At 38.6% G+C, this 20,743-nt stretch overlaps 1 protein-coding gene across 2 annotated transcripts in view; it reads right to left on the reverse strand.

Annotated features, from left to right (window-relative positions):
- The window catches only part of ARHGAP18 (Rho GTPase activating protein 18), a 100,951-nt gene that overhangs the window by 13,525 nt on the left and 66,683 nt on the right, over nucleotides 1–20,743 (reverse strand). For both annotated transcript variants that reach the window (XM_055810826.1, XM_055810825.1), the window contains exons 4-10: nucleotides 20,648–20,720; nucleotides 14,990–15,159; nucleotides 12,636–12,801; nucleotides 9,762–9,853; nucleotides 7,119–7,196; nucleotides 4,153–4,312; nucleotides 1,544–1,626 (exon numbers count right to left, since the gene is read on the reverse strand). In XM_055810826.1, the coding sequence (XP_055666801.1) occupies nucleotides 1,544–1,626; nucleotides 4,153–4,312; nucleotides 7,119–7,196; nucleotides 9,762–9,853; nucleotides 12,636–12,801; nucleotides 14,990–15,159; nucleotides 20,648–20,720 (822 nt within the window). The remainder of the gene's footprint in view (nucleotides 1–1,543; nucleotides 1,627–4,152; nucleotides 4,313–7,118; nucleotides 7,197–9,761; nucleotides 9,854–12,635; nucleotides 12,802–14,989; nucleotides 15,160–20,647; nucleotides 20,721–20,743) is intronic.

Consider the following 20,743-nt stretch of genomic DNA (forward strand, 5'->3'; position numbering starts at 1 on the left):
TAATAAAGGAAAATAGTATGCAATATGATAAAAGGAAACAGTACTAGTCATTATGCATAATATGATAAAAGAGCAATAGGAGCGATGAATCAAATCATTACTGCAAAGCATTACAGTGATTAAGAAAATTATAAATCACCAATTACCACCTTAATAACAACATCCAGGCCCACACTTGAGCTGGGAAGTCCCGTTGCAGCCAGCACCAGGAATCTTTCAGTAACTGGGAAGCTCCTACGTGGCGCATCCACCCTTAGGTGAGGCTTCTGACCCAGTCCCAGAGCCTGCCTGCCTTTTTACTCAGCAAAACCAAAACCAGCTTACATGCCTAGTGTATGCAAGCTTTTAAGGTTGTGCCACGTGCAGGCATGCACTGTCTCATGATCCACAAGGTCCGCACACGCCAGGGACATTGGACAGACGCCCGAGCGTGGTTGAGTTACTGTCACGACACAGCTGCACACAGTAGTTATTGTCGGATGGTCCTGCTCACATCCTGTCTGTTCAGGGGGCTCAGGACAAGTACCACCTGTGCGATTCGTTAAATGTGGTTTATAGTTGTCCTTGAGCTCACTGTCCAAGTTAAACAATTCCTAATTAAATACATGATCAAAGACTTTTTCATAAGCAGTAATCAATCATTATTTAATAAACTTTCACCATAGTAGCATCCCACAGATCCTTGCGAAAAAAACTATTGGCTTTTCTTAAACTGAAAGTGAACACAATAGTACCACCTGTCATGGTTATCAAAACATGGAGCAGCTGGTTCTGCAAGGTTTAATGATTAAACCACTGCATTGTGAATGACAGGTAGCCAGTCAGAAACTGACAATCTTCAATTAATTCAGTTCCAGATACTTGTAACTCAACTCAGGAGCCCTCCTGACTGCCTCCACACAGTAAATAAACTCAAAAAGAAAGTCATATTTAAACAATAAAACCTAATAGGATCTTTTGCCCGTAATAAAAGATGTTCTGCATCCTACGCAAATCCTGAAAATTCATTTTTGATATAATATACTCTGAAAAAAGATGAATAGCTTTTCTACAAAAGGACAAGCCCAAATTGGAAGACTCCATGTAACATGCTGCAAATACCAATAGGAAGTGTAAATTTCTAGCTTATTGAGAATAGAAACAAATAGCACAGAGAAAAGTGTGGAATAAAAATGAAGAGCTAAACCCATTTCATAAAAGCAAACTTTCACCCACAGTATTCTAACACTGCTTATTTTTTGTATTGGAAGTTACAACTAAGGGGAACAGAACTTGTAAGAGAAAAGGTCATTCACTTGGAGATTATTATTGCAATCTCCCGGAACAATTTCAAGTCACATTCTTAAAAGTCATTTGGGAGAAATTAGGGTCCTAAGGTTGTTTTTTTCTGAAGTTGTGTGAAATATGAAGAAAGAAAGAGTCACTAGTTTCAGCATTAACTTTGAACTGAAAAAAAATGTTAAAAGACAATAGCATTCATTACAGTGAGTTCACAGAAACAGACAAAATACTTGTGTAGGAAAAAAGTATTAGCAATTCTAACCTTCAGAGTGTCTCTGTTTGCTTCAGGTAGAAGGAGAACCAAAAGATTCAAAGCTTGCAGTTGCTGTTTCTTCGTTGGAAGATCTGCCAGTGAAGCACAAGAAACTCAGTATTTTAAAATTGTCATTTGTCCTCTTCAAAAAGCACGATTTCAAAGTGGAAACCTCTTGCAAAATGCTGAATGCATACACATGGCTAATTGTCATAGTATGACAAAAAACTGGCAGATCCTGATATTCACTTCCAAATGTTCTTTTAGTATTCAGTTGCTGTATGACTCAGCAGTCTTCTGGCAATATTTTCTAGATGGCTTGTGATTCTTTATTTTGCAGCATTACAAGAAGAAATATTCAGCTAACGCTTCCTCCCTTTTTGAACCTGTGCCCCAACACATGAAAGGGTATATTCAAAACTGCTTTCACAGTTTCTCTGATTGCCTTAACAGTTTCATAGTCTCCCAAGTCACCCACACAGAATGAATACCACATGTTGCTGAATAAGACAGGTCTCCAGCAATGTAAGCAGCAGCAGCTGCAATGGCAAACCAGTGGGGATAAAGCCAAGAACAGAGAAGTTTAACACATATCTATGGCAGTGAGTGCTGTACCAAACATGGCAAGCTATAATATTAGAAAAGTGACATTGGCTCTGCCTTTTACCCAATTGCTCAGTGGTGCGTCATTCACCCAAGGTGCAGGATGAGCGCATCCCTACACTCCTCCACCTCCTAGAACAGCTCCTACGTTCTGGCAGTGTTGAGCAGCAGAAAACCCCAACTCTCTCACGCTTGTCACTTGTGATAAATTTCCTCCTGTGACACTTTAAAGGACATGCTCTGGCAAGTCTTCTCAGCAGATTCCATCAGGCCATACATAAAACAAGTGATCAAGGAGTTACCTGCACTTCACATAGTCCTATCACACTATTTCAAAATTCAACAGGGCTGTTCTTGTGCATCCTACTGGGATCCCAACTAAACTGCTATTCCAAATACCTTTCATCCACATTAGTTCGGGAGATACCGTCAAAAAAAAACCAAAAACAAACACTTCAGCAATGAAACAAAAAAACCCTCTTTCTGACTTTCTACCATAATAAAAAATTAAGGATCTGAATAAATGAGTGAGAAATTACACAGCCATTTAAAATATGGAAGTAGTGGTAACAGTGTATCTACTTCCTCTAGAAAGACATACATTAAAAGTAAGGCATGTCACACCATGTCACAATGCCCAAAAAGCAATGAGAATCAACCTTTTCCCAGGAAAGTAAGGAAAAATATAGTTGCAAAACAATTAAAATGTTACTTACATCAAGGTTTCTGTCTGTTCACCTAAATAACAGCTGAATTGTAGTTGTTTAAATTACTTAAATTAACAACTTAAATAATCTGAATTAAGTTGTTTAAATATTTAATTCTAACCACACTACTGAGTCACAGTACCGTGAAAAACACTGATTACTGTCACAAAGATGGCCCTTTTTCTCTACCACCTAATCTTATTACATGTAACCAACAAGACGGGGCAGACATTTTAAACAATGGGAGGCTATGAAGTGCTATGTCTGTTTTGCGTCAAAAAATGTAGAAAGTGTTTTGCATCCTGACACCTGAGTATTTTCCAGGTAAGTAAAACCACATAAGCCTTCACACAGCTCAGGAGTGGCAAGCAGAAACCCTCCTGGCTCCAATCAGTATCCAGTAAGTGAAACAACCCTGAGGAGCTGTTTGCTGCATCATTTGAAAGCATTCCAGCCAGCTTTAACTTGCCACTCAGTACTGCAAAATTACACCACTATGTAGCAGGCCTAAGTACCAGCCTCCTACACCCACCTGCTTAATGGCCTTGAAAGGCAGCTCACAACTTGGAGACTTGACACAGCCCACAGTTTATAAGAATATTTGTCTCTCTGCCTGTCCATGGGAATTCCCTGAAAGTGTCCCTAAGAACCGTCCCCACTGCTCTGCCTGCAGACAAAGGGGAATAGATTTTTCTGAAAGTTCCACTCCTGTGTTGGCTGGGGAATTAGTGTATGTGGGTTCTCTGCTCCTGATTCGCTATCATCAAGCTGCTCTCTTTCAATTACAGCTGGTATGTTTGCTGCCTTGGTGACCAGTTGGTAAGGAGGCCGTTTTCACAGGAACTTGCTGATCTCAAGGGACCAGGGTTGACCAGCAGTTCTGACATTCTGCTCTAACTTTTCCTGTTGTAAATGGACAAAATACCCTAAACAATGTAAATTACTATTTGTTAGATTTCCTGCAGAACTACTATGTCTTTGCTGTTGTTTTCTTTTGAAGCAAATATTGATACCATCATACACAATTTCCTATAACCCATCTATACCACCTAATGACTATCAGAAACATCAGAAAGTGGTAGTGTACCTCCATTTCATGTGTAAATTATTAAAATAGATGTTACATGAAAAATGTTATTTGTACATTAGCAAAAATATGCCCAGTCTTTTCTCAGGAGAAGTCATAGTGTTGTTATTCAATCTGTTTCTGAGGTTCATATATTATTAGTGAAAATACTGCTACAGCAAAGAGGCACTTCTCTGCACTGGTATCAACTCTTCGCAGCTGAGAGAAAGGACACTACTCACTCTGTACATCTTGGAAAGCTTTGAGATATTCTACAGTGAGGAGTGGCTGAGGCAGTTCACGGATGAAGAGTTTTAAAAGACTTGCTGCATCATGTTGCTTTACATTTTCCCAGTTGAAAGTCCCTTCATAAAATTTTGCTTCCAGTTCTTGGCAAAGACTCTGAAAGGCAGTAGATACAGAGAGCACCAATATACTGGGCTGCTGGAAGTCATGCATTATACACACAGCAATACTTTCCGTAATTTGAAAAAGGGGAAAAAAAGGGACATCTGAAATATCACTTCAGGTGCTGATGATTTTTCCTATAAAAAGATAAACTGGAGACCAGAAGAACTGCAAGCAAACACATAGGAATAGGCAGTAGATGGCCAAATCATATAGGAAGAAATCCCATGGGCCTGCCTTAGGGCCATATGAAATACACTATAAGAACCAGATATCACACTCATTCACGTAAGGGTTACAACTTCCCTTCCCCCAAAATATTAAGATGCGGCTGATATACATAGCAACTCCAACACTGCTACCAAAGGGTATGTATGTAATGCATGCATGGCCATTTTCATAAACAAATATGTTAATTATGCATGTTGACACAGAGTTTCCTATCAAAACATACACCAAGGTGAGGCTCATTCTCTTTTCAAAACAGGGGGAAAAAGATTTGTGTGACTGAACACCTGGATGTCTTGCCATCTACAGGGCATTCCATGCTGCTGGCCACCTACAGCTTTGCCTAGCACTGGATGTCAAACATGCCCTCTACAGAAGGGGACTGCACTGCAAAACACCAGGTTGACCAGCAGAATAAAGAGCTCTGAAAGTCTCAGTGATATCTTGTAACTCTGGGGGAGGAAAAGGGTGGAATACTGTTGGCAGCAGACATTACCATATACCTGCCCTGCTCCCATTAGCAGTGCTCAGGCTTTCAGAGGTGTAAAATGGGAACGCGCTGCAAGGGCTGAGTCCTTCTTAGTCTGCCATTAAGCATTAGTCCTGCCCTTGCATCCACTTAATTTATTTCTTAGTCTGGCAGAGTGAGAAGTGGCCTCAGTATAGGGCCAGTGGCCCTGAGGCGTGTCTCACAAGTCCCTCCCTTCTTCTTGCCTCAGTTCTTCCAGACAGAAGAGGAGGACAGAGAAACTGGCTTGTTTTGTAAAGTATGTGAGAAGTAGTTATGGAAAGTGCTATGGAAAAGAATGGCCTCAATTATTTATCTGGACAAGAAGGGCACATTGGATAAAGGATACTAGATATGTTTTTAAGATACTGTTCTCATTAAATTTAACTTTGCTCTAAGGGAAAATGGATCTATTTCCAAAGAAAATGTGGACACTGAGGTTGATATAAAAGCTGGATGTTCTCAACTGTCCTCCAGAGAGATCTTCTGTCTCCCCTGATTATGCAGGGGGTTCAAAGGTACAAAGATCCTAAATCAGATGTTTAAAGTCAAGTGGGTGTGATTTCCTGCTCATCAACAAAAGCAAGCTTTAGAAATAAAGATGAAAATTCTCCCGGAGTGTCATCAGCTCCTCCATCCACATTCAGACCAAAACTGTGGCAAATGCAGTATTAAACATCTAGATAAGATTAATTGTTTTATCTGAGAGGCAAGGGCAGAAATGTCAACTATACCTCGTAATGTACTACCACTTTGATTTTAAAGTAAATGTATTTAACTATGGAGTACATGCAATGCCCTTTTTTAATAACTCTAAAATCTATCAAGATAGCAAAGTATTTTTTCTTGAGGTTATCTGTGCCTTTCTATAAAACTACATAATGGGGAAAATATTTTCTTTTTCTGTAGGAGAAAAAAGTTTAAGAAAATTCAGAGAAAACATCAGTCCTTTAGAATGCTAAATTCTTTGGTTTTCTATACAATTTCCTATTTGAATAAGTAAAGGAACTTAGCATCTTTGCTAACAAAACAATTGCTTAATTCAGAGAAGTAGCTCCTGTAAATAAATACATAAAAAATTAACGGAAGTCAAATAGTGAATGATTCTCTGCCTGGGAAATCATATAAAATGAATACAATCAAAGAATAAACAAATAAAAAAATAACTCCAAGATAATTCCAGTTTGCAGAACTGACGAAAAGTGGAAAATAAAGACTGGAGGAGAATGTAAACATTTTCTTTTTTTTAAATTCTTCATTACTGGTAAATAAACAAAGCCAATTTCCATACTATTCCCTTCTTTCAGTTGTTTCTAATGAACCAGCTGCTGGACCAAGTTGTACACAACAGTCTGGCAGATGTCTTGGGACAGCTGAATCCACTTAAATGGTCCTTTCTGTTTAGAATTTAAGGCCAGTTCAGACCATCTTTTTAACACATTGACTCTTGGCGCAAATCATACGGCGTATTTAGTTTCCTGCATTAAGGCAAATGCTGGGGAAGAGTCTGCATCTAATTGGCACTCACTCCGCAAAGTGTCGGTGTGCACAGACGTGCCTAACAAGATTGTGCTTAGTGAGCTGAGTAGTTATACTGCTGTTCATAAAAATAAATGTGAGAGGTTCTTCAGTGCATGCTGGCTGTCTTGCTCTATAACATAGGTTAAGTCTAGCTATTAAAATAGGCTCACAACGCCAGAGAAAAGCTTCCTCCTGGGGTAGAAAGACTGTGTATGAACTGTTCAGATGATTAAGCTGGTTCAGGGAAAAAGCAAAAGGCTGGAAACCTCGTGCCAAGAATTAATGAGATTTTGGCACAAATGAATTTGAAATGTAGCCTTGGCTCTCCTTCAAACTTAACTCCAGTCTTCTGCCCAAAACTACACTGGATGAAACCATCAGCCTTCTGGCTAATATGACTCAGTTTTCTTTGTAAAGAGACTTCGCTTTCTGTTTAAGATTTTCATAACAGCTTGGTGTTAAAATATATTCACATGACAAAATAAAATAAAACAATCAGGTATGATCATATGGGGGATGATAAGAATCTGTGCAATGTTTTACCTTTACTCTTGTTGCAACTCCTGGTATTCTCAGAAGTCCTTCTGTTTCCAGAGTTGCCTCTTCTATCTGGGCAATCAGCTGTGAAACACAAACCATGAACAAAGATGCCAATTAAAAATTACTGGTAGATAGTTCTGATATATTGGAGCCTTTATGTATGTATCTGTGTGCGTGCGTGTACGTGTATGCATGCATTTGTGTATGCAGACACATAACAAGCAGACACACAAACACACAGTTTACAAATGGATTACAGTTATTGTAGATTTAGAACAAAACCTTTCATATGGCTCTACCTGTTTTATGAACATTATTAAAGAAGAGTTTGTCTATTTCATTGAAAAAGAAAACTTTTTTAGACCTCCTTCAAGTCTCCTCCAAAGACTGAAGCAGTTTTTTTTCCAAAATTACTCTGGTTTCAAAAATAAATCCCAATTACTATCCTTGTTAAAATGTCTCCAAATCAAAACAGTTAAGGTAACGTTAGAAATACAGTACTAATTTTCTCAAAAATACTCTTCTTTATGACTTTACCTGGAAAGAAATAAGTATTTTTAGGGTTTAAAGAAGTTTTGTAAATACTGGCATTCTCCTAACAAACCCAACAGTCTGCAATCCTACACATGGCTAGATAAACTAGCAGAAATTCTGTAAAAGTACTTAAAACACAGATCACAAATTCTGTTTCTCTAAAAGATATGCCTAGAAGTATTCACTGAAGGATGGATTTAAGAGTATTCAAAAGAAATCTGTAAATGTCAAAAGCCAATGACATCATTTTAGCACAAATGTTTTTCACAATGTTTAACTAGGGCAGTGCCTTTGTTACATACCTTCCTGTGCCAGTTCTTGAGTAAGAAAAATTATGCAACACAGTTGTGTATTCTCCAATTACAGAAATTAAAGGAGGTTTACCTACCATTGTATTTATGTAATTGATCAATGTCATAAAAAAGACCAGATAGAAAAAGCCACAAAGTTACAAAACAGCACTGAAGTTGTCACCCTGGTATATGTTCCTTGGTTAAAAAGAAAAAGTGCTAACTGGCCACATCCAACTCTCTGTACCCAGCTTACACCAGAGCATCAGCTGCCACTTTCATCTGTCGAACACAAAGATGCTGTGGGCATGTTATGTGACTTGCCACCATCACCATGTCTAGGTGGTGGGGAGACAAAGGTCTGGTGGCACTGCTGGTGGCCAAAACTCCTTCACACACGCTCACTCACCACTAGCCTCCTGCTTAGGGCAAATCCCTTCTTCATCTCTATCAGGACTGCTTTGCATGGTGCTTCATTAGCAGGCCAGAGTTAATTACTATCAGCAGAAACTTCTGGTGGAGATACATGGATCAGTATTACACTCAGATTTTCCAGTCGGAAAACCCCTAGGCTAAATTATGTCATTATTTTTAACTGTAATCCTTCAATGTAATAAAAACTAGGTGTATTTTTTATTAAAGATTTTCTTTTTAATTAAGCAGCTTTCCTACTAGCTTGGTTTGTTTCATTTCAGTGATATTCAAAATACATTTAAAAAGCAGTATGCACAAAAATGTTCTTTCTTGCACTTATACAAACGTGAGTTTTTATTTTCATATTCTCATTTAAAGAATAACTGTATTCAGAATGATGTCTGCACCTTGCAAAACAAATCACATCTGTAAGCTAGAGACGTTTATGTAGAATTTTCTTCCTGAAAGCTTACTGCGTTACTAGGATAACACAGTGATGAACCACTTTTTGTCATATGATTTCTTTTTTTCTAGATAGCATCTTTCCCAGAAATGTATTTTTATGATCCTGGGGAAGTAATTTTGGCAATGAATGACACAGCAATAGGTTTGAGTGTGATGCAAAACTACTCAAAGTTTTCTCTTTCTCAATAAATAACAAGCCCGTCCCCAAGCCTACTGAAACAGTGATGACACGGCACTGTGCTTCTGTCAGTGTTAGGACAGGTCCACACACTGTGGTCTCTCCCTTCTTATGCAATGAGACCTGCTATGCATGGCCAGTAAATCCAGGGTCTCCATCATCTTTCCCATTATCTTCCCCATTACCATAACATGATACAGGCCAAAGCGTGCCCCCCATGTACCAAAGCAACAAATCTTCTGGAAAAGGGCTGCTGCCACCACCACAGGAATGATTCCCACCCACTAGCCACCTGCCTTGTGGTCCAAACCACTTCTGAAAGGAGAAAACCGCTTCCTAGAATGGTAGGTTCAGCCTGTGGGCTAGGGATTGAGAATTTCTACGGAATTTAAAGTATTTGCTCTGACAAAAATAAAGGGCATCCCTACTGATGATGGAAGTTACACCACGTTTATGAAATGAAATTTGGCTGCAGTGGGTTCTTGGATTAATTGGCAGTTTCCACAGGCTTACTGGTAAACTTGCCTAAAACATGGAGACCAGTTATAAAGGAATAAAGTTTGGTTTTTGTTAACTCAAAATATAATTGATACAAAGCAAAGTATCACATTTACTGAATTAATAAGTAAAGCTGCAAATAAAAGTTACAATAAATTTGATTGAATAGAGCAATATACTGAAAATTGTGCTACAGGGAGCAAATAAATCCAAGACAAAATATTATTTGGTTGTCATGTGCAGGTTTACTTGTTGGTGCCTATTTACCTTTTGAAAAATCAGTGGGATCTTGGTTCCTGGCACCTTCTTCTGATCTTGTTCCAGTAAAACTGGCAGTGGGACACCGAACAAGCCAGAGTCTGAAGAATAATTCAAAAGAAACTGAGATATTATCCACATCTGTTCCAGTACATATGATAAAGGCATAAACCCACACTTATGAAACGATAAGCCTATTCAATACATTCAGAGCTATCGACCTTTTGTTCAGTGTGTTTGAATGTCTTTGTCAATCAAATTATTACACAAAGCATTCTGCCTAAAAGGATTCATTCATCTTTTCCTTCAACCGTAAATCAGGAGTCTTCTGTTTTGACTTCAAATTGCCATCCACATATTCTGCAGTACAGTGAACTGAATTGCATAAATGAACCATCTGCATGGTTCTGGTTTGCAGAATGGATGTGATGATGACCCTCAATGCAGATCTTCATCACTCAATGCAAGTTATTATAGTTAAGATGCAAATGGCATGAGTAAAATATCCGGAAACTTGGCTACTAAAATAAGACATGTAATTATCACCCGGAGTTACTCTGAACGTTTCTCTCTATGAGGGTTTTGAAAGAAGAGCTTTTCAACCCCTGTGCTTTTTCATTATATAACACCAGCAGGATAACAAGATCACCAAAGGTGTTTTGCTGTTTCTTTGTTGTTTTTTTTTTATTTTGGGGGGTTTTTTTTGTTTTTTGTTTTTTAATAAAAGCAAAAATACAGTTAAGTCTTGGTTGAGAAAACAGCCTTTACAATAGGGGTAATGCAATGCAAATTAAAAAAAAAAAGAAAGGAATCTAGTCTCAGTTAATCTAGCCCTCCCTGATGCAAAACTAGTCTTAGTCTTCAAGTAAATGGGACTCCCATGTGTTTATGGCCCAGCTGAGTAGAAGTGAATGACCATTAAAAGAGAGATATAGTAGTAAAAACTAACCCAAAGTTTACTGATACAGAACTTCTCTCAGAAGTACTGATAATTGCTATATGTGTGGTTTTTCTGAAACAGCATACAATACATGTAGCTAAAAGCCCCTGCTTGGTATGATGCCATGCCAATCTGAGCACAGAACAGCTGTAATTACTGAAAATATGTCAGCCCTTGAGATAATGTGATACATGTCAAAGAAACCATCAGTTTCAGTGACAAATCAGGGAGTTCTTGTACCTCTATCAGCATAAAAAGTCTACCTATAAAACATGTAGGGACTCACACATACAGTCAATATCCATACCCCATAGTTTTATCGGTTTGAAGATCTTGTCAATAATAAAAGTTTCTACTGAGATGAAGCTGGAGAAACAAACTGTAGGAGGTTCATAGAAAGGAAGGGCTGAGCACAGCACAGTGCTCCCCAGAAGAATTATGTTTTCATCAGTTTTACATACTCAAGCCAAAGGGGAACAGGCAACAGATCCACCATTGTATGAATCAATTGGCCAAAGAACACTTCAGGAGGGAAGAGGCGAGGGTCAGGCAGAGCAGCGCACTGAAGGCATTACATTGCAAAAGCAGATCTGTTTGGCAGAAAGAGTGGCTTGTCACTGTCTACTTCCTACACATTCCCATGAGTCTAGCCCATCTTTTTTAACTTTTAGAAGTTTTAATCAATTCAATGTTTTTCATGACTGCCTGTCATTCAGATAAATAATACTATGAGTGAAATTCAATGAACAATAAATTTGGTAAGAAAAATCAATTAAAATTAAGATCCAAAATACAAGAAAAGGAAGTGTCTTGTCCCCATTTATTAGTGAAAGCACATGGGCTTCTGCAAGAAGAACAAGCATTTAAGGGATCAAGGTTTCATAAATGTTTCTGTGTATGCCTTTTGCATTCAAAAACTGATTTTCTACTACTGTAAAGCAAAGAGCATATTTTGAAGAATCTATTGTACCTTGCTGTATATTTCTCAACCCTTCCTGTTGCTTTCAGTTGTTTAAAAAGAACTGTTGCACTGTCACATTCACTGAACCTTGACAACAGGGTTTTGGCCGAAGCAGGCTTGTGATTAACTAGTAACATTTCAAGCTCTTGTAAAGCATTTAGCAGAAGCCAGCAACACAGAAAACAAACAAAGCACTGGAAACCTCTAGCATCTGAAATTGGTTTTCATGTGTCCTGTGTTCCCAAGAAAAGCACTGTTAATATACACACGCTCCAACAGCTTGCAGAGCAAAATGGTGTTGCAGCTGTCTCGACACAGTCTGCAGCAGCCCAAATTTTCCACTTAATATTATGTCATTCAGAAAAAAAACCCTGCATTATGGCCTGAGTAAATACTGGATGGGCAAGGCCTATGTGACATAGGAAAGTCTGTACCAGACAGAAGAGGAAAGGAGGCGACAAAGGTTCCCAGCATCTCCAGTCAAGGGCAATGAAAGCAAAAAAGTCAGGTAGACTCACAGAATTATTTAGGATAGAAAAGACCTTTAAGATCATTGAGTCCAACTGTAAAAGCAGCACAGTACCTACCTTCAGGAAGTCAGGAAAAGAATACCCGCAAGGAACACATACACGTGCCCTCCCAGGGAATACATCAGCACATACAAACTTCTGTGAAGCAATTCTTCCCGCACAGTGTGCTACTAAGATAGTTCCCCTTCTTCACTCCTTGGTTTATCTGCTCAGTGACTGACTGGAGCTTTAATTTAGACAAAAAGCACGGTCCTGTAGCCGGACTGACTATATGCATGAATTTGCTTAAAGTGAGCCTTGAGTTAAGGCATATTATTAAACACTGCTGAGGACCTATGTTACTATATATATTAATATATATTTTCTGCTGGAAATTCATAAAGAACTGGATGCATTTGTTTTACTGGATTAAAACAGATCGATTTCATTTAGAATATGAAACACAGACTTACCTTTGGTTTTGATTTTTACAGCTTTTTGCTGTTTGAATTCTGTACCAAGTATGTCATAGAGAGCAGTTAATTCAATCAGTGCTAAAGAATAGACTTTCTTCATGTCCTGAGGGGCCAGGTCACCAATCTTCGTGGTACCTGTTTTGTCCTTCGGCAGCCTGAAATTCTAAAAGCAGAGATTTGCAGCAGAGTGACTAATCCAAGTCATAACAAATTACTTAGCTGGAAGGCTGTGCTTCCTTCAGGGCAGAACCTTTCATCATGAAACTTGCTGTTACTAACTCAATCACAGAAGAATCCCCCAAATAGGTTGTAAAGCAGATGATCTTAAAATCATAGGAGGATTTAGGCTCCTAGTGACTTCTGGAGGTCACCTAATTCAACTGCCTGCTCAAAGCAAGGCTAAATTCAAAGTCTGATCGGGTTGCCTGTTTGCTGTCAAACTCAATTTTGAAAACTCACAATAACCTCTGTGGGCACCTGTTCCAGTCCTTAATGATCTCATGGTAACTTCTTTTACTTTGCAAAACAGAATTTCCCCTGTAGTCACTTGCATCCATTGCCTCTTGTCCTTTTGCTCTGCACCTCCAAGAAGAATCTGGCTTTGTCCTGCTTGTAACTACCTCCCATCCCTCCACACCACTACTTCTGTATCCTTTTGCAATATATAGTGGTGGAAAGGGCTACTGATGAGCAATCCTATGCATGTACAACTGGGACAGAAATTGCTCTGCTCTTATGAACACAAAAGAACATATTTGGCTGCGATAAATAAAGAGAAGGGGGATCCTTAATTATTACTCATTTCTATTGCACTAAATGCTCAGAAGCTGCAGTCAGAGACCAATATGAAATTAAGCTAAGAGAGCGAGGGAGAGGGACTTCTCAGCTCATTGAGCTATTTGACTTCATTTCTCACCAGCAGGCTTCTAAGCAAGACTCTTGCCTGAGCCTAACAATTAGCAGAGTGCATGACTCAAAGCAGGAAGGCTGATAAGACTTTCTTCCATTTGGAAAGGTATATTATACTCCAGAATAATTTTCTTATCTTGTATAATCCCAGCAACAGCACAGATGAACTGGTGGTCATGGTACATGACTACAAAGGCACATACCAAAACATAAACATAATTCACAAACTGTAGATAGTCAGTTTCCTGCCTTGAGGTTTCATTGACTTGCACAAACATGTATGTTTAAAAATAGCTGCCAATGATGAAGGTGGAACAAATACAGTCAGATTTAAATAGGCAGCTCTCTTCCTTTTCCTATCATTTTGCCACTCCTTTCACCACTGAAGAAGAAATCCCATAGCCATGTCTTTGAGTAATCCTTCATAAGCCTAGCTAAAAGTATAGCTAATGTTTGTATTATGCATATATGTATGTATGTGCATATATGCAGAAGTAAAGAGTATAGCTATCATTTCCTTGTTATAGGCTGCATTAGAGAAACATGACTCAAACACTTCAGAATCCATTTCTAAATATCCATTAGTGTCTGGTTTATAATGTTTAAACTACGATACATGGAGTAATTACTATTTGAAGAACTGCACATGTTCTTATCTAAATTAAGTGTTTGAAGAACTGTGAAACATTATCACTTCAGACACTATGTTTACTCAGACATGTTTGCATACAGTTTGGGGGGGTGGGGGCAAGGAAAAAAAACATATTTCACACCACTTATTAGTTTACAGGTCTGCATGGTCATGAACTGTTAGGCAGAGAGAGATCCTCAGAGAGATGCCTTGAAGAATTTTCTTTTTTATTTGTTCAGATTCATTCAGAATGAGCCCTTTTTCATTAAGAGCTGGAAAGAATAACTGAGCAGAAATTAATCCCAGATTTCTGCCATTTGACTTTTTAGACTTCTACAGACCATTCTGTTCTTCATTTTCATCCCTCACCTATTTGTATGGGATAACTGCGCAAAGTTTCTACAGGCACCCATCAACCCTTTTTAAATGACAGCAGAGCTTTTTATTACAGAGGTAAAGCATGTCACCTCAGGTAACATGAAAAGGGGCTTTAAATAAATGCAGAAGGACAGTCTGTGGACAACTACCACTAAGCCACTATGCCAGCTTAATATTACCAGTCTGTAATTGCTTACACAAAGAGTGCATTTTGCCAAACAGACAGGCATAAAAGTAGTTACTTCACTGTTATTGAGAATACTATTCCCAAAAATGAGTTATCTTGAGAACGTCTATCTCCATGAAGCTGGATCCGACAAAGTTCTTCTAAATGTAATTCACCCATTTCAGACAAATATCATCCAAACACTACCACTAGTTAAAAAAAAAAATAAACAAAAATAAAAGAGATCAATAAATGCGAAACACCTACCGGAAGAAGAGTGTCGCCCCCTCCACCCTTGCACATTTTGCCTGCTGAGCTGTCTCTGAGATTAGCTGCCTGTTCTGCAAATGGTATGTCCAAATTGATGTCAGTGTCCGAAAATGGCATGTCTTCAAGCAGGCTATTCTGCTCACCTGTTACAAGACTAAGCTTTGGACCTGAAAACAGAGTAAAAAAATTAATAACCAACTGCAGCACAATTAAGCACCACTCAGTGCATGAAAATAAGTTTAAAACCAAGTAGAAAGTAATGTTGAGCAAGTGATGGACTTTCTGGTTGCAAATTCACTCATTTCTGCATATTTTTTATGTCAGTTGAAAATTTAGCTTCTTAAAAGGGTTCATCTTTTGTAGCTTTTCTTGAATAATTCTGTCAAGGCATGGGGTTTTCTGCTATTTATCTATTATGAAAAGAAAACGCAATCCACCTTAAACAAACAGCAGACTCCCAGAATTTTCCAGAGCCAAACAGCTTTGGCATCAGAAGTTTCTTGCTGTCAAATGCCTTCTAGCCTCAAAGACCCTGCAACCAAATCAGCAATTCCTTCTGCCATTAAAATTTCAAAAGCAAAAGGGAATGTTTTCTCTATGATCCAAAGCATTAACATCCGGGAATAACTGGGAGTACACAGATCATGTCTTTGTCCCAGCATTCCTGTCCTCACCTCAGTCTGAAGAGTCTAGATTTCTCAGAACTGTTTGGACATGTTTCCATGATACAGGGAAGGACGAAGTACTCAGCAATGGCCCTACTTCTCTTTCTTTGTTCCTTAAAGGAATCAAACACTAGACAAGTTTAGAACATATTTTGTTTAAAAAGAAAAAAACCAACAACGACAAAAAAATCACAGAAGGAAAAAAAAAAGGGAGGCAGTTCTGCTTTTAGAAAAAGAAGTCCTATTTCATTGTAAATCAGCCACTGCTTCTCAGACTGAAGTTAAAAATGTATCATGAAAGAAGCAAAATTAAAATCATATTGTAAATAACACTATTTAATATAAAGTAACGAAGACAATTTAGCCAGAGAAAGATTCTGATATCTCTACCATCTCTCTCATGATTTGGTACTTTTTAAAAGGATACACCCAGAACTAGGTTCCTTGTACAAGGCACTACAAATATCTTGCAAGTATTTGTGATGAAATTCAGACTTTCTTAAAACCAGGGCAAATATAAACAAATAAATCCTGCTTATTTCAGTGGGACCAAGATTTTGCCTAGAATCCTACTCACACAAGACTGCAGCCTGTTCAAAGCTAATATACCACAAATGCAGGAAAAGTGGGATGGAAACGGACATGAGTTGAGGAAGAGAACCATGAACACTGCATATGCTTTGGTATAAGAATATTGTGATAATAAATTACACTCTATACACTGCTGTGGGAAATTTTGGCCTGGCATAACTAAGTTAAGCCAAGCCAGAAAAAAACTCCCCGAAAATGCAAGTACAGCAACACTTGACCTTGAAGCAGGGGAAAGGCTGCAGAAATGCTGATTAAGAGTGGAAGCATCAGGGAAGTACTGCTCTACACTGATGCTTCCAGTGGTCTGCAAAAGAGCCGAGCTGCAAGCACACAACCCAAACAACGTATGAAGCATGACACAAATGACACTTAATGACACAAAGCCAAGACTAGTCTGTGGTAGCTTTTAGAGTGAGTCCTGAAAATAACCTCAGTCTGCCAGGGCCAAACTCAGGTGACAGACAGGCAAGTGGCTGCAGCTACCAGTGCCGCTCCCTAGTAGGGCACAGTGCTTTAGGTAATTTATGTACAGCTGAGACACTTCCAGAGAGAAGGTGGATTTGAGTTAACACTTTGACTGTACTTACAACCAAGTAATGCTGTAAGAAGCAGAATAAAACATTTCCAAATTTTGCCTGTTGTGTGTGTTACTCGCCACTTGCTCTTTCCAAAGTGGCTTCTGTTCTTTCCATAGACCCTGAAAGATGCCTGGGGCATATGCTAAAGATTAAGCTGATCCTGAAACTAGAGCTGCTCCTTTCAGCAAAGAGATATATGAGACCTCAGTAACCAAACATATCCAAGGTCAAATTCATCCCTGGCTTCGATCTTTGGCCTCCCTGCGTGTGTGTATCTGTATATATAATGTAAACTATTTAATGCATCTGAACTAAAGGAAGACAGTTCCCAGTTCCCCCAAGACTTTTGTCATGCTAATGTGGTGTATACATGACCTACATACTTCCTACCAGCCTGGGAGGGATCTGATGTTAACAGACAAAAAGGCAGTAGCTCCTATTTCAGTCCTCTAGTCATACGAAGGTGCAGTGTAAAGCAGATGTCTTGGTAACGTTGTACACATTTGAAAGGTCTAGAAATGTTGCTATTGCAAGGAGTTTCTTCTTGGTTGTACAGCCTTGCTCCTGTTGTTGTACATTCATTAACTAGGAAGCAGCTGTAAGAGGAAGCAGCTTTGGTGTTCTGCCAACCTGCCAACTACATGTTCCACAAGAGAAATGCAAGATACAGAAAAATGTAAATATTGCTATAAGGATGTGGAAACTGTATTTTACATTAGTCCTGTACCTTTTCCATGGTTCACAGTGCTATTTAAAGATCACATAAAATGAGGGCAATTCTTCAGGAGTGTGGTGAGGGCTACATTTGGGTTTCTTTTTAATAGGACATGGAAATACTGGTAGTGTCAACCTTGCTATTTCCTAGTTTTGCTAGAGAATCTGGAGTATACCCTGATGGAGCTATGTTTATAGATCTTAATTTAGAACTGGAAAGGTAGAACAGCTATTATTTTTCTTTTGGACTGACAAAGCATTTCTCTAAAATGCTAATTCATAGCAGACTTTAAATAGAAAATAAAAAATGTGGTAATCTTTTCACTAACACTCTTGTCACTTCAGTCATAGATTCTTCATTTAGCATGCAAAATGAAAAGCAGAAACAACTCTTTAATTAAAAATACAACTACATTTCAGTCTTTTTCCCTATCAAGAAGCAAACATTACAGCTCTTTTCCCTCATGTTACATATTCTTTCATCCATTTGATGATGCTTATACAGAGGTTTTACCTAACATTCTTCCCTAGTAGCTAATCCTGTGTGTTCAGGACAACTGCGGTCCCACAGTAAACTGAGTTTTGCTGCTCCCTTATTTAAGTTAATGAGTATTTAGCTTTTCATCTGTTTTATTCTTTCTGGTTTATTCCTTGAGGTATCTCAACCAACTTGGGATTACTCTTTTCTTTCATAGCTGTTGAACATACTGCTAGCTTTGCAGGTCTTTAGTGAGTGTTATGGATTGCTAAAATAATAATGTCTTTTGACAGCTTAATACATGATTCTGAATTTTATTTTTGTTTCCTGTAGACACATTCTGTATCTACATGAAAAAAAGAGGCACTTAAAGACAGTAAGTGAGGGTCCTTCCAAAAAACCTCAAATATGCATCTATCAACAAAAAAATCTTAGGAACTCATTAAACTGTTCTGTTTGAGGAGGATCAGGCAGAAAGGAATAAAAATGTAATGGTTTCTTATTATCCCCTGAGTTTGCTTACAGTGTTTAGGCAAGAAACAGGGTGTGTCAGACTGGCAAGAAAGCAGGAGTGAGCACAGGTTCACACAGCCCACGTATGCTCTAAGGGCAAACCATTATCATCTTCATTCTGGCAGAAGCACTTGGGAACGGAGCATTCAAATACCAAATTAGGAACAGTCATCACCTTTGGAGAAAGGCCAGAGTCATTTACTCTAACAGTTTTAAGACATCTCAAATTAAGCTTTGGATTTTTTTTATAATGTCTGAGATGATATTAATATTTTTCAGGTAAAACTGGTACTAATTCTCTGTTAAAGAGGGTTTCCATTTTAAAATAATGTCTTTGGATTTGGATTTCATAAATACTTACTATTTCTGAAATATCAGGCATGGTTTACTTTTTGTCTTAAATTCATTCAATGTTTGTATAACACTAATTTGCTCATCATTCTGGAGGAAAGATCACAGCACAGCACTGAAACAGGTGTGGTGCTTTTAACACCATCAAATTTGCATGGCTTGACTGCAAATTAAACTGATTTTTTCTTCCTGCTCCAATCTTGGCAGCAGAGCCCACTTTTAGCATGTTGACAAAAGCAGAAGTATATCAGGATGTAAGCAGGCTGCATTTGCCATCCACATCACAATCTGTACTGAGGAGAGCTAGCATATGGGATTTGCCTTTCAGAACTTCACATTTCTGAAGGGTTCATCAGGGCCACTGGAAAAAAAAAAGAACCAGATGTGATAAAAACTAATAATTGTTTGGTCGTTTTCCAGCTCTGAATCCTACAGTGCAGTTTATTGACACAAGCACCAGGCATCTCTTCCTTCCCTTTTGCTGAACCAGCAGTCTGGCAGTCCTCCCAATTTTTTACTATTCTTATTGGAGTGGGGTTTTCTGAGAGGGAGGGAGGGAGGGAAGGATTAACAAAACTTCTGGAAACAGACAGATTTGGTGATATTCAGGGCTGGTTTATATATCTATGTCTCCCATTTCAACTTCCATGCACGCTCTGTATTGTCTGTTGCTGTTTTCTAAGTCCAATCCTAAAGTAACAACTTTTCCAGAATACTACTAGTCAGTATTCTAGAACTGCAGCAGTATTTTATTTGGTGGCTTAATTACAGATAAGTAACATGCAGCGGGGAATTTGATCCACCTGCTTGACTATTTAAGCAGCTATAGGAGTCAGTCTAACACCTATATGCTATCCAGTCCCCTGGAAGAAGGAAAAAAAAAACCCCAACATACAAACAATGCAGAATAGCAATGCAGTATCTTAAAAGCTTAAATGGCTGCCAGTTAATATCCTGATCTCTGCAGTGGTAGGTATGGTGGTGTAACAGACATGGTGTAACCCCTACTTTGAAGAAACCTAAGATGATGCAGGGCAGCCACCCTTTTATTATTTGACCTGAAGAACAGCAGAAAGCTTTGTGAAAGTCTTTCATCACAATTCATGCTCTCAAAACAGGTCCTATGAAATCAGCTAAGGACTTCTGTGGTGCTCTGTCCTACCTGGCAGTGAGAGGGAGGGGTCTTCAGTGGGTACTACACCCCTCTGGAGTAATCACGCGCTGTTGAACACAACTCAGTCCTACATACACATAATGCTATTTCCTTTCCATTTTCCTTAAAAAGGTAAATAACTTTTTCCTTCGATCCCTGCTTTTCTTTAATTTTGAGCTGCAGATACATCGCCAATTCTCACTTTTTTTGGATGTTTATAGTCCATTTGTTTTTGTTCCCTTGCATGCACTGATGAGCTTATGTATAATGCTTCATTTCCTGTACTGTACAGCAGAGATAAACCAGAAGGGATAAATTAAGGATCAGGAAAGACCTAAGCATTAGCTACGCGAGGAGACTTCCCTCAGAGGACTCAATTATAAGACGATCACTGGTAACAAACAAGGTTTCCCAGATGGCTGAAAGGACACTACCTACAGCCACACTTTAAAAATTTTAAACCACATCAATGCAGGCCAGAACACGTTTCTCATAAGAATTTAATTTTGCTGAAAAGTTACTTGTAATAAAGAACCTATGTAGTAGTTTGTGTAGTTGAAAGCCTACAAAACAAAAGGAGGAAAAAAAGCCCAGACAGTTGTTCGGCATTACCTTTTGTTCCATCTTGTGTTTCATTTTTGTTTTCACTTGTTCTCACAGTTGAGGGCTCACTTCCATCACAGACCTAAGAAAGGAAAAATAAATACG

This window comes from Falco peregrinus, chromosome 7 (assembly GCF_023634155.1).
Source record: "Falco peregrinus isolate bFalPer1 chromosome 7, bFalPer1.pri, whole genome shotgun sequence".
In the NCBI taxonomy this organism is placed as follows: Eukaryota; Metazoa; Chordata; class Aves; order Falconiformes; family Falconidae; genus Falco; species Falco peregrinus.